The 15,000-nt window shown below is 49.5% G+C and overlaps 1 protein-coding gene across 1 annotated transcript in view; it reads left to right on the top strand.

Moving 5' to 3' along the window:
- The window catches only part of LOC147019028 (uncharacterized), a 198,672-nt gene that overhangs the window by 75,909 nt on the left and 107,763 nt on the right, over nt 1–15,000 (top strand). The window contains exon 2 of the mRNA XM_085899206.1: nt 13,660–13,952. Within this exon, the coding sequence (XP_085755332.1) occupies nt 13,764–13,952 (189 nt within the window). The 5' untranslated portion in view covers nt 13,660–13,763. The remainder of the gene's footprint in view (nt 1–13,659; nt 13,953–15,000) is intronic.

The raw sequence follows: 15,000 nt of genomic DNA, 5'->3' as shown, positions 1-15,000 counted from the left end.
CTCTTGTCGCACTATCTCAGCGTGGGGGGAAACAGGAGGGGGTTGTTGATGCTCGGGGAATGGAGGATATCTCCCTGTGTTGGGTCCCGCGACGAGCGTCTCCACCACGACCTCGGTCGCGCCGCCGGCCTCTCCCTCCGCAGTTCCCCGAATCCGACGCGAGCACCCCCTCAACCGCCTTCGCCGCCGCCGCCTCTCCACAGCTTCGTCCGATCGCCCTCTCCGTCTCCTCTCTTGACTCGTCCCAACTCTTCACTGGCTCCGCGAACTCCCAACTCAACTCGACTGACGAACGCGGCCCCTTATATGCCCCGTGGCTTCGCCCCTTCACCTTTGACCCTTTACCTCCGACCCTTCACCTCTAACTGGCTCCCCATTGGACCGAGGAAAAGTGGGCGCGAATGCTTTTTGATCCATGAATTTGCATATAGCGACCACGCTCCAACGCCCTGGAGGCGGGGCCAAATCGCCCCACGCTCACCGATAGGACGGAACAGAAGTGGGCGTGAGTCGTTTTTGATCCGTTTTCTTCGGAAAGTCTGTGATGTTTCTGAACACGCTGCTCGGTGCGCGCCCTGCACGAGTCCAGTATCGGTGCCCACAAGTGGCGCAAGAATGGTGGTGATGCGATGGTGGCGAGTTGTGACGGTAAAGGTCATGGCTGTTGTTGTGAAGCGGCGTTGTGGTTGGTGGTTGTTGTGTGATGGCTGTTGAGACGTGGTTGGTGGTGGTAGTAATGGCGGCTGGTCCAAAATAAAGATAGTAAAAGAAAAACGGCTATCTAAAAGGGTCGCAGCCCGCATGAATGACATTTATTCCCTCTAAACAACGGGTTTGGGCCTAACTACACATATACTTACAGAGATATCTCACCTAAGGGACCTGAATGGTGGTTTGCGAATTTCGTCAACCACAACACTACCCCCTCCCCTTTTTACAGACTCGTCCCGAGTCGTCAAATTTTCGTGTGCCATCATGTGTAGTTTTCCCCTAATACATTTTACCTACGGATCCCTGAGTGCGACATTCATGGTATTCGTGTCCCCAACATAAATAACCTGAGGGCTGAGTAACTACATAAACAAACTCACTCACACGGAGGACTTAAATAAAATTGCCGGCGCTAGGACAGACATGCTGGGGGCGCACTCATATTTACAGTACATCTTACCTTAACTTACAAATTTTACACTAAACCATGGCCCAGGATCAATGGACTCTGCAAAAAGAAAGCAGTTAGCAGGGAGCCAGGCTGCTCGCATGCAGTCTCTGACTCAAACAATGCAGGTGACAGGGAACGTGGCCGGCTGCTCACACGCAGTCCAAGGCCTTCCCTTTTGAACTGAACGCAGTGAACCACAACGGTGCATGGGCTGCACAACGTAGTCTCCGTGCCAGCTCAAGTGGCACACGCAATGAACACAACGAATGGATGGATGAATGGATGGACGCAAACACGGTGCACGGGCCGCCACTGCAGGCCCATGTTGTACCTGCCAACAGGGCAGTTCTTGCAGCTTGCAAACCGTTGCCTTGATCCTGGCGCACATGGCAATGAACAGGGGGGGGGGGGGCAAAGCAAAAATTGAACGGGGCTGGTGAACAGGGGCAGTGGGCATGGCATGGCAAAGGCAGCAGGCAAACACAGCCCGCAGAAGAAGGCCGCTGCAGGCAAACACAGCCGGCAGACGAACTGGCCGGCACAGGCCTTGAAGAAAAACAGCCAGCCGGCAGATGAAGTGAGCCGGCACAGGTCTTGCAGCAACACAGCCAGCAGATGAAGTGGCCGGCACAGGCCTTGAAGCAAAACACGGCCAGCCGATGGCACAGGCCTTGCAGAAAACAGCCAGCCGGCAGATGAAGCTGGCCAGCCTTTGCCGTTCAGTGGAGGTTGGTGGAGGGAGTGCGGTGGTGCTGGCCACTCGGAAGGCGGGCTCGGACCTACCCTACGGTCTCCCTCCCAACCTATCGCCTTTGCCTGTCATTGTCTATACCCACTCCCTTAATTTGTCAAACCCAATTTAGCCCCAACTTATTTTTTTGTTGTTTTTATTTTTACTTCCCCACTATAAATCGTCCCCTAACCCCCTGTACTGTCCTTGTTCGGCTAACCTATCCTGTCACCTAGCCTACTCCCAACCCCTACGTTCCCTTCCCGGAGGGGAGTAAGGGAGAGCTAACGTCCTGTGTCGAGGCCCAACTCAAGCCTCAGAATGGCCTCCCCAGAGTTCGGCGATCTATAACCAAAGTGGGTCCAGCAGCCCACAACGAGAGCGAGGGGATGGATGGTGCGGAGGGGTACATCTCCTAATCTACCCTAACCATTTAACTGTTAAACTACCCCGGGGCTTCAACAAGCGCCTCTTGCTTAAACTATTGGTTCTAACAACCCAGATTCCCGTCGCCTGTGTTGGTGTCCTCACAATTTCCGGCCTCGCCCCCCCAATTTTCTCTCCGTGCCCTCACACGGTCTCATGGCTGGGACACGTGGCTCCCTTTGGCAGGCACGACCCTCTGCCGATTCTCCCGCTATGGCACCCCCGGGCACTACACTGCCTCCGAGCCTACCAGCTCCCTAACACGGGGAGTGCCCCCCATGGCACCTCCCCTGAAACGCACACGTGGCAGGCTGGCTTCCCAGGCCCCTTTCCGAGGGTCACCCGTGCCCACAACACTGCCCACGCGGCTAATGGCGCCCCGGGCCCCCGCACCAAGCAGGCGCACCCGTGCCCACTACGCTATCCCGGCCCCCCATGGGCCCTTGGCCTACCACGGCCGACTAGCCTGGTGCCCGGGGTACCCACTCAGCGATACTCACCTTTCGCAGCCACGCTCCCAGCCCGTCAACAGGGCTCCTGCACCCCTCCAAACGGGTTTCGAGCCTACATTCACACCAACAACAAAACGACCTCCATTTTTTCAGTTTAACTAACCCCCTAACTCACTCTACACTGACCCCGGGGTCCCTTGGGCGGGAGTCACTCCTCCCCCCAGTCACTCATCGCACCATGCAGTCCCCATTCGCTCCATACACACAGACCCGCTGGCCTCACTCACTCACCAACAACTCTTCAACACACACCACTGAACTCTGCCATCCTCCTAACTACCTCCCCTAACTAACTCGTGCTCCCACGTCGTCCCTTAAACTATAGCACGTTCCATTGAACCTACGTAGCTAAGCTACGTCCCCACTACACATTCACAAGTCTGTCACTGTCTCCAAATCTCTAAAATAACTTTCCCAACCTAAATCTCGCTACAATCCCTCTAACTCTTCCATTCCACGGACTCCATGAGGACTTACCCCTGCCCCATGAAGTCGGTCTAGCTAAGCTAACCCTTCCCCCTAACTAGTTTCCATCCTGTGCCCTGATCAAGGGTGTCTTCCACCCCTTGCCCAGGAATCCTGTGCACCCGAAAGTGAGGCTTGCTGTTTTTTTTTTTGTTTTTTTTCATGCGCATCACCAGCGCGGCAACTCACAGCTCGTGCACTTTGCACCTGCCCGTGACGTCATGCAGCTGCACGTGTACCTCGTCCCTCCTTGGACGGTACCATCCGGCAGGGATACCCCTCCTGCCGGATTCCAACCCCAAGCGCAGCCATGACGTCACCGTGCGCATAAAAAAAACACAAGCCCCACGTCTCGAGGGGTTCCCCACGCGAACACATGTGCTTTGCCCGTTGGAGCTTAACACACACGATCGCGTGGAGAACCCGTCCGGTCCAAATCCATAATCCTGCCTAAACTTTGTCCGTCCGCGGGATCGGCAAATCCACCGCTGGCGTTTCCGGACCGGGACTTCACTCTCGCAAGCGAGCACGTGGGGGCCTCGTGCGTTGCACAGCGCGGACCTCGTGCTCAATGCTGGGTGAACCCGGCCCGGTCCCCGAAACAACTACAGCCGCTACTCGGCTTTCTTTCCTCACATGTCGCCGTCGTCGCCATTCAACCCACGCACACCTGCGTGTTACGACGCTCACACTCCATTCCATTACATTCACCCCGGGAGACGCGGCTGCATGTTCACACATGCCCACCGACATCTCCCTTACATACCGCTCTCTCACACACACGGTCTCCCTTGTACTCGGCCGTTCACTCACGCGTGCCATTACCCTTGCACAAACCACACCACTCACACACGCGGGGGCACTCACCCGCGGTGCCTCATCCACACACCGTGCCTCACTCACACACGCGGGGGAACTCACCCGCGGTGCCTCACTCATACACGCGGGGGCACTCAACCGCGGTGTTTCATCCATACTGGACGTTTCACTCACACACACGGCCTCTTCCACTTGCGGTGCCCCTTTTACACACGGCGTGCTGGGAAGCACGTACTCCGGCACAATCGCCACCACACCACTCACACACGGGGTCGCTTCCACACACGGGGACGCACTCACACCTTGCATCACACACACCGGGACAACCACAGTGGGGATTCGTGTCCCCACAAGGGTCTCTGGGGCCTCTATACCCCCCAAGCTCTCCGTGCACCCGTTCGCAGCACTCCTCCCCTCAACCTCGCAAAGCACGACCGAACCCACCTGGTCGTGACTTGCCTCAAGGGGGCATACTCCCTCCCCTCGTTCCTGGAGGAGGCCATCCCGCTGCTCGCACCGGGCCTCCACCCAGTCCACCAGCTCACCCCCATTGTCCTCCACTACCTCTGTGTGTGTGTGTGCGTCACTTACCCCGTCTTCATCGTGTAGTCTTCCCTCTATCGTTCCCATCTCCCGTGTCTCTGCCAACTCAGTCACCTCTTCACCCTTTACCTCCCTTGTCTCAACTATCATTTCCGTCTCTTCCCTTGTTATCTCCCTTGTGCACGTTTCCGTCACCCCAATTAGTTTGTCCCTCTCGGTTACCGTCACTTTTTCTGTCACGACCCTCGCCCAACACGCCCCCCAAATTATTTTTTCACCCGCCTCCACCGCGGGCCCCACAGCCGTTGCACCCCCTTCCAGCTCGTTCGCTCCCACACGTGGAGTCGCCATTTTTAGCTCCCTGGTCACTGCCTTCATGCCCGCCTGCAGGCTTCGGCCGATGTTCCGCGTCTCACCCTGCAGCTCTTTCATTCCTTGCGCATTTGTTTCCATATTAGTTTTCATGCGTTTTATTTCGTTTGTGAATGTATCCATCTTTTCGTTCATTTGTTGTGTATTCGCATCCATCTTTTCGTTCATTTCCGCATTCATTTTTGCCAGCATGGTGAATAGCTGGGCCATGTCGGGTGCGCTTGGGTGAGCCAATTCGGCAAGAATCGGGAGGTTTTTGTGGAGAGGGGGAGGGGAGGTGTCATACACCGCGGCCGCTGCCGCACCTATTTCGGGCTCTGGGTTCAGTTGGGCGAGTTCGTTTTCCTGTACAACCAACATTTCCTGCACGGGGATTTCATCCTGGACCATCGATTCTACACATTCTACATCCATTTCTAATACCCCCGGCTCCCGCTCGCCTTGAGACGCCATCTTGCTTCTCGCAAAGGGTTAATTTAACTCGCTCGTAATTTGGAGGGAATCGGGGGTCGCTCCTCTCACCCCTGGACCGATTCCCTTGAATTTAACTGGAGACAGGAGAGCCCGTTTTCCCGTTCTCCGATACCAGTGCCGTGAGGAGGGCGATGAGTTTATATCCCACTCCTGACACCAGTGTTGCGGATTCGCGCCCGCCGGCGTGCGAGCGGCCACGTAACTTGAATCGCGGCACGTCGCCCACCGGACGGACAATCCAGTCGTGACCCTCTCGGACTAACGCCGGGAACCAGCCACGGGTGGACCTTTCGGCCTCACCACGATCGTGCCAATCGGCCCCCCGCGTGGGATAGGGTTGCTCGCCAAATTCGACCTACCTAAGTACCCACACGGAGGGTAGACCGGGCGATCGCACCTCGCCGCAGGTCGACTTCGGACACGGGCCACTTAAGCGACCCGTTCCGTACTATCGGGATAACCGAGCGGTGTTATCGTCGGCCTCGACGGTTCGATTAATTATCGGGCGTTTTAGCCCACGACCAACCCTTTACGTGAAGTAAGATGGAGATTCAATAGAGGAAAAGACGAAGCGAAGCGGGAAAACAGTTCAACATAAAGCACATTTATTTCGCGATGAACGGAAAGCACACATATACAATTACACCAAAAGCAAATGTAAAAGGAGAAGAAACACACAATATTACACAAAAAGCAAATATAAAAGAAGACAATGCAGAGCTATCCGACTACCGAGCACACGGCAACACTTATACAATTTTACTTCACAGACGGCGCCGACAACACATATACCCAAAGCAAAAGAAAAGGACCACCCTCAAGGATGAGGGGGGTAGGTGGGCCTGGGGCCGAGACCGCGTCGGGCCTACCCGTCTGATGATGAGACACAAAGTGGCGGTGGCGCCCCAACTCCGCGGGCCTCGCGGACGGTGTCTGGTAGGGGGGTGGGAAAGGGGCCCCCTTGTCGCACTATCTCAGCGCGGGGGGAAACAGGATGGGGTTGTTGATGCTCGGGGGATGGAGGATATCTCCCTGTGTCGGGTCCCGCGACGAGCGTCTCCACCACGACCTCGGTCGCGCCGCCGGCCTCTCCCTCCGCAGTTCCCCGAATCCGACGCGAGCACCCCCTCAACCGCCTTCGCCGCCGCCGCCTCTCCACAGCTTCGTCCGATCGCCCTCTCCGTCTCCTCTCTTGACTCGTCCCAACTCTTCACTGGCTCCGCGAACTCCCAACTCAACTCGACTGACGAACGCGGCCCCTTATATGCCCCGTGGCTTCGCCCCTTCACCTTTGACCCTTTACCTCCGACCCTTCACCTCTAACTGGCTCCCCATTGGACCGAGGAAAAGTGGGCGTGAATGCTTTTTGATCCATGAATTTGCATATAGCGACCACACTCCAACGGCCTGGAGGCGGGGCCAAATCGCCCCACGCTCACCGATAGGACGGAACAGAAGTGGGCGTGATTCGTTTTTGATCCGTTTTCTTCGGAAAGTCTGTGATGTTTCTGAACACGCTGCTCGGTGCGCGCCCTGCACGAGTCCAGTATCGGTGCCCACAAGTGGCGCAAGAATGGTGGTGATGCGATGGTGGCGAGTTGTGACGGTAAAGGTCGTGGCTGTTGTTGTGAAGCGGCGTTGTGGTTGGTGGTTGTTGTGTGATGGCTGTTGAGACGTGGTTGGTGGTGGTAGTAATGGCGGCTGGTCCAAAATAAAGATAGTAAAAGAAAAACGGCTATCTAAAAGGGTCGCAGCCCGCATGAATGACATTTATTCCCTCTAAACAACGGGTTTGGGCCTAACTACACATATACTTACAGAGATATCTCACCTAAGGGACCTGAATGGTGGTTTGCGAATTTCGTCAACCACAACAATATATATATATGTACATACATATATATATATATATACATACATACATACATACATACATACATGTATGTATGTATGTATATATATATATATATATATATATATATATATATATATATATATATATATATATATATATATATATATATATATACATATACAATATACATATGAGGCGCCGCAAGGAGGGATGTATGTAAGGGACACATCGGCCATTTTGGAGTTAATGCCATATAGCACTATTTTAACCCTTCCCCTATCATCCGAGCCTATCATCATCATATCATTAAAAAATGTCGCTTGCATCACTCCTCCTCGCGGGGCCTCATATATTCTGTGTGGTTGTTCATGATGTATGTATATTTTTTTTTTTTAAGAAGAAGGCACTTTCAACCAAAAGTAAAAAAACTGGAGCAACTGGTAATTTGAGCAAAAAAGCGAGAGCAGACCCGGTCTCAGGCAACGTTTTGCCAGCTTCGCAGCAGGCTTCATCAGGCACAATAGACCCCGAGCCTCGGCACGTGTCTGGTTTTTATTTTGATACGACTGCTCATTTCCGGTCACGTGCTGGTGCTCGAGGTCAAATAGAGGAGTACTTTTTTTTTTTTGCAAAAGCAAAAACAAATGTCAAATCACATCATTGAAGGGGTTCTCTGCTCTTTTTTTTGTTTTTACTAACACATGATGTGGTGTTGTATGTGTGTGGGTGAGCATGTGTGTGTAGTTGTTGTTTTTGTGTTTCTGGGGAACAAACACGGCTGGTTTCGTGTCCGGGTTGGGCATGATGAGGTGTTGGTTGTGTGAGTGTTGGGGTTCTTGTTGGGTGTTGTGCACATGTGGATGTGGTGTTTGGGATTGAGTGTTTGTTGCTCACCTTATCCAGCCATTTGCACCATCCAGTTTTCGCCATTTGCATCAGAGGTGTGTATTGTGTGGGTAGGTCCACCGTCTCCCCAGTTAGACCACCCTCCCGGCTCTTCACGTGTCAAACTTCCAACATCAACCTGTGTCGTTTGTTGGACGTCGTGTCTTGGACACGGGTCCCATCAAAGTCAAATTTGTGGCCATTTTGCAGGCAATGACGTGCTATGGCTGATAGGGTCACGTTTCCAAGCCAAATTGCTCTACCATGTTCATCTAGTCGTTGTTTTAAATTTCTTCCAGTTTCACCAATGTAGAATTGGTCACAGTCTTTGTATGATGAATGGTAAACTTCTCCATATCTATGACCAGTTGATATAGTGTCCTTTAGTTTTGAAATGATATTACGGATGGTGCGTAGAGACTTGCAGCCGACATCAATCCATGCGCTGCATACTATCCTGCCAATTATTTCAGAAAGGTCCAGGTCGTATGGCAGTACACAGTTCCCAAGCATTTCAAGCTCCTTCCCTTCTTTCTGTTTTGGTTCTTTAGTGGTGGGAAATATCCCCTTGTTGTACCCATTTTTGAGAAGGACTCGTGTAACTAATCTGATTTCTTTCATTGCATCGGCTTTGGAAGATGACATAGTCCATGTCTGAGCTGCAAAGGTCCGTGCTACACTGCGTTTGTGGGAGATTGGGTTGCAGGAGTTAAAATCCAGTAACATGCTGGTGTGGGTTGGTTTCCTGTAAACCAAAGTCTTAAGGTAGGCATTCGGTTTCTGATGAACCTCCACATCCAAAAAGGCCAATTTGCTTTCTTTTTCAATGTCGATTGTGAAATTAATGCTGGGGAACACCCGGCCAAGTTATCCCAGTCGGTGGTCTACCCTGTTTGTATGCACAATGAAGGTGTTATATACATTTCTGTTGCAGTATCGTGGGAGCCAATTCTCATGAGACTCAAATATCTTTTGGTGGAGGTCCTCCATCACTAAATTAGCCACAACATCAGAGACTGGTGAACCCATAGCTGTGCCAAATATTTGTCGATAGTGTGCACCGTCATAGATGAAGGTCATGCTATTCAGACACATCTCCAGCAGGCTAGCAATATCTTCAGGCGTTAGTTGGCTGTTCTGACAAGCCATTTTCCAATCATTTGAAGGCTTCAACTTATCGAGCATGACGCTCACCGCTAGATCAACTGGGATATTGGTAAAAAGTGAAACCACATCGAAAGATACCATCATCTCATCTTCTTGGATTCTTTCGATTAGGCCATGAAAAGTCTGAGAAACAGGAATGATTTGATCTTTGACCAGCACACAAGACCAGGGCAGTGGCAGTAATGGACAAGGAGTCATACCATGGTAAAATCATATTACTTCTGGAGGATGGTAAAAGTTATCAAAACTAGCTGATGACCCAATTCCAAAGCAACAATGGTCCTTGAGCACAAGATTGTCCATACTAAAATGAGCAGGCAGACTGGGCAACCAGGACTGCAATTGGCTTTACTGCAGCAACGGTTCAGCATCCAGACTCTATGGTCTTCCCAAAATCCACAAAGAGAATGTCCGTGAGACCCATTGTGTCCTTTGTTAATGCTCCACATTACCGATTGTTGGGTTTCCTTGCACGCATCATTGGCAGACTTGTAGGAAAGACTGATAAAACGGTTAAGAACAGCGGTGAGTTTGTCGAAAGGATAAGAGAGTGTTTTATCATGAAATAAAGGTATGTTCTGATGAAATAAAGGTACGTTTTGATTACAACCCATGCAGAGGAACTGAGGTGATGCATGTTTTGTTCGGGAGCAATTGAGGCAGTGGTCGACTGTACATCATCCAAAGAAAACTTTCGTACAATCAAGAGGACTGCTGAATATATGTACAGCGCCACAATGGTTAAAGGGAATCCCCAACGGAGCACCGAGGCCAAACACCAGTCTTGGGGAGGTTGAAATCAACTTTAATAACACACACGATACAACGTGCCTGGCTCGGCCAAACCTTCCATGATGCTGCACCCCTGCACGGTAACCCCGTACACCACGCTCGCACGACGGATTAAACCACGTACTCTGCTGGCGTAACCACTTTTTTTTTTAACGAGGTCATTTATCTACGATCATGCTTGGTGTTATAAATGAAGAAAGTAGGTGACAGTACATGACTTCAAATACTGAGGCAGAGTACACAAAGTTAAACAAGGATAATGGTCACTTAACCTGGAGGAGGTCACATAAATCATGTACCAGTCAGTCAGATATACTGAGACCATCACCGGGTAGACTGCCCTCGGGGATTATTCTTCCCCATGACAGTTTCTGCAAGCATTGTGACCACAATATGACTCTAAGCATCCAAAATAAAATCCTTGAAGTGTTTGGGCTGGTAACGTACACGGTTGGAGCGTCTTGGTGTCCAGACAGTTGGAGATACCGTTGGATGTTCCTCACAGGTGTCACCGATGGCTTTGGAGTAACCAGGACTACAGGTGTCAAGCCTCGGGGATGCATCAGAACCGAGATCTGGTACGTGGCTACTAGGGATTGGGAAGGATTCAGCACTGTCAGCAGGTGAAGACAGCTCATAGGGGATGAATGGGGGTCTGGTGGTTTTGTTGCTGGTTGGAGGCATACGTCCTCGGTTTGTTGTGCAACACCATATCCCCGATTGCGAGGGAGTGGGGGCGTATCCTTCCAGTAGTCTGGGACTTTGTAGCATTCAGACTTTCACCCGATAAGCTGCACTCCTCAATTGGGACCCCACAAATTTACGTATGTTGCACTAGGGTCCATCGGTGGCAGAGACCAGGTAGCGGTTTCTTGCGCATGACTTGTTACGATCAGAGTACAAATAGATCAAATCACCGACTTCCACTGACACATTGGGCTTGACGGACCCCATGGGTGCCTTCGACTTCTCACTATGGGGATGATTAATGGAACGAAGATGGTGTTGGGCTTGTATCATTTGTAAGTCCGAGAAAGGGATTTGTTGATTGGTGAATTGATCCCGCTGGCACTACATCTCTCGGGCCGAGAGTCCCCGTGCACGAACTCGTGAGTTCATACTGGCGGTGGCCAGTGCGAGGGTTACTGGAGATACTGGTCCTCCCATCGGCTCCTGTCATAGAAGTTCGTCTTCACATTCACGAACTGCCTTCTCAGCGATGGGATTCTTGTTGGGATTTTTAATGCGACCAATCTCGATGCACATCCGGTGACGTTTAAGAAGCTCATCGTGGACCAGACGTGTGAAGCCGGGAGCTGGATCGGTGCGGATGACAGCAAGTGGTCCATCCAATGGCCGGAGCTCGATGCATAAGCGGATCAAGTTGTCGCGGAGAGTGATGTGTTGTTCATTCTCCACAATGCACAATGTAGTGTAGGAAGTGGAACATTCTCGCAATATGAGAACTAGCTGGTGATTGCGCTTGATGATATCTGCTGCGAAGGATACACCAACAGCACCAGGGGGATCTCCAGTGGACTGCTTGGTAATGGTATGAGGAATGTTGCGCAATGCAGCACACTGGTGACACCTCGAGGTTTCCTGATCGATTGCTCTGTCCAAGTCAAGAGCATAAAAACAGCGGTGAATCACAGAACTGAGTTGATGATGACTCGGGTGATCCAGTTGAATGTGTAATGCTGTTGGTAAGCCATTGACTACCTGACGTGGGACAATAATGCACTCACATGCCGAGGACAAGGGCTTGTCCCGACGGACGACAACTAGGCCATCTTTGGAAAGTGACACAACCTGGAGGTAACGTTTGACATCCTTGATGTTGGTTGTTTTCTTGAAATCAACTTTAATAACACACAATATACAACGTGCCCGGCTAGCCCAAACCTTCCACGATGCAGCACCCCTGCACGGTAACCCCGTACACCACGCTCGCACGACAGATTAACCCACGTACTCTACTGGCGCAGGATGTATAAACAAACTGTATTTCACATTTGAATTGACATCTAATTCACATATTGTTTGAAGTAAATAAGCATACGTGGCAAGATGGAGACGATGAAAAGCGAGTTGGTAGGAATTGAAAGTGGGTTTTGTTTTCTTTATTTATTTATTTTTACCAAACGTGGTAAAGACACTATTTGAGAGATTGTCAGTGACACAAAATACACCAGAACACTGAGATAGCCATTTTTTGACAAGGAGGTTCCAAGTAAGACAACTTCAAAGTTGGTGATTGTGGTGACATGTTATTAAATATGTAATGATTGACATAAGAATGCCCTTTTCCTTTTACAATATGAGGAGTTGGGGTTCTGGGAGGGGGGGGGAGCAAAGTTGGGACAGTTGGGTGGGGGAGGTTGAGACTTGGGGAAGGGGGGATGGGTTGAGAAGTTGTGTTTGAGGGTGGGGGGGGAGGGTTTGTGGAGTTGTGGTGGGGAGAGGGTTTGAAGGCTTGGAGTGGGGAGGGGATTGAAGCCTTTGGGTTGGGAGTTTGAGGTTTTGTTTGAGGACTTTTGCGAGGAGTTGGGGTTTGCGAGAGGGAGGGGGAGGGGGGTTGGAGTTGGGGACATGAAGTCACATTTTACATTGTGTGGATGTTGTGCGGGTCCCTGCTATTATCTATATACCCTATATATAAAGTTATATTTTTCTGTCTGTCTGTCTGTCTGTCCATCGATAGAATCGACCCCACCGGTAGTAACCCCATCATATTGCATACCATTAGAATCCTCTTGCCAAATGGATATTTTCAAACCTACAGGGTAGCGGTTCAGTGTGGGCGGAAGACCCCAATTCTCTCGATGTAAATGTGTATCATACAGCACCACCCTGTGGTAGGCAGTATTACAAATCATCATCTTGTCTATAATTGCCATGCTCACAATTCTGGCACCCAACAACCAGACTTGAAATGTTGTCTATCTGGAGGCACAGCAGCAGCCATTACTGTGTAGTATTGCCTTATTGTATCATATTATTGCCTGTTTTGCCTGTTATTGTATTTTAAATATTGTATATATTGTATTAATCATTACATTATCATTATAGTATTGCCTGCAAAATTATTTGTGATTAATTAATTGGAATTGTACAGAGTACCTGGTTCTCTTTTGCTCAACTTGAAATTCCTTCTGCACAAAGTACCTCTGCACACACATATATGTATACATATATATATATATATATATATATATATATATATATATATATATATATATATATATATATATATATATATATATATATATATATATATATATATATATATATACACACGCACGCACGCACGCACACACACATACACGGAAGCTATTTGCATTGCTTATCATAAGAAGACTAAAACTAGAAAAATGTTTTCTTTTCTTGTGGGGTTATTTGTGAACATTGTACTTTCTCTAAAGTATCTCTGAAGACATGTTTCTTTATAATACAGGACATTGTTGGAGTCGATTGAGAAATGGATGAAGGCTATTCCTCCTCCATCGTGTTGGACGATGGCTTCAACTGTTCCCTCTCGATCACCCTGTAGCATGCTTCATGCTTTACAAGCATCCTGGAGGATATACTGCAATGGCTTTACCTGGCCCCACAACTGTACCAGCTGCTGAAGCAATGACTGACATGGTCAATGCCAGTGAAAACTCTGAACCAGAAAAAAATGCACAAACCATGCCTGATAGCAGCTGGACAGGGCTTGGACCAGAGCTGGAGAATGAACTGGAACAGGTTAGTGTTTTAACTGAAGTTATCTAAGTCAAAATACACTGTTATTCTTCTTTTGTATGCAGCACAAGGCTGTGACACAGCATCATTGGCTGAGGGCATGGCTGTGCCACTGATACAATGCCCTCTGGAAGGTAGGAATTTGGCCATCATGCCAGCTATGGCTCACCTACTTTTCACGAAGGACACCATGGGATATTTGATGTCCACCAACAAATTTTGGCAGATGGGATGTGCGATTAACATCCATCCGAAGGATGGTACGCACACGGATGAATCATCCTGCCTATGAAACACCAGGATGACAGTTTATAGCTGCATCGGGATTCAAACCCAGGTTAGACAGCATAGAGGCAAGTCAGAGTACCTCTCAGCTTACTTGCCAGTCTGTAGAACATACGAGTATGACATGCAAACAAAAACAAAAACAGCATATATATCTATATACATTTATATATAATCACACAGTGCCTCAAGAAAGTCTACACCCCCTGCCAAAGATTTCACCTTTTGTTGCCTTATAGCCTGGAACTAAACTGCATTCACTCAGACTTTTTACACCTTTACTTACGAATCGTAACCCACAACTTCCAATTGAAAAACAAATTCTATAAACTGCAGAAAATTAATTAAAAATATAAAATGGGAATATCTTAGTTGGATGTGTCCACCCCCTTTATAATAGCAATTGTAAATTAGCCTCAGATGTAACCAATCACCTTCAAAATCACATATCAAGTTAATTGGCCTCTACCTGTGTTAAATTGTAGTGATTCTGATTATTTCAGAATAAAATCAGCTGTTTCATTATGTTTCCTCTGCTGGGTAGTGCAATTCACAGCAAAGACTCAACTGTGAGCACAAAGGAGCTTTCAACAGACCTGTCTCAGGGTTAAAGATGTGGAAAGGCACAGATCAGGGGATGGGTATAAAATATTTAAAAGGCCTTGAATATCCCTTGAAGCACAGTCAAAACAATTAAGAAGTGAAAGGCGTATGGCACCAAGACCCTGAATATATCAGGCCGTCCCTCCAAACTTGATGACCATGC

Source organism: Eptatretus burgeri, chromosome 10 (genome assembly GCF_056783735.1).
Source record: "Eptatretus burgeri isolate ZD-2024b chromosome 10, Ebu_testis_v1, whole genome shotgun sequence".
Classification (NCBI taxonomy): Eukaryota; Metazoa; Chordata; class Myxini; order Myxiniformes; family Myxinidae; genus Eptatretus; species Eptatretus burgeri.
Note: the sequence above shows the minus strand (reverse complement) of the source record. Positions and strands in the feature narration are given on the sequence as shown.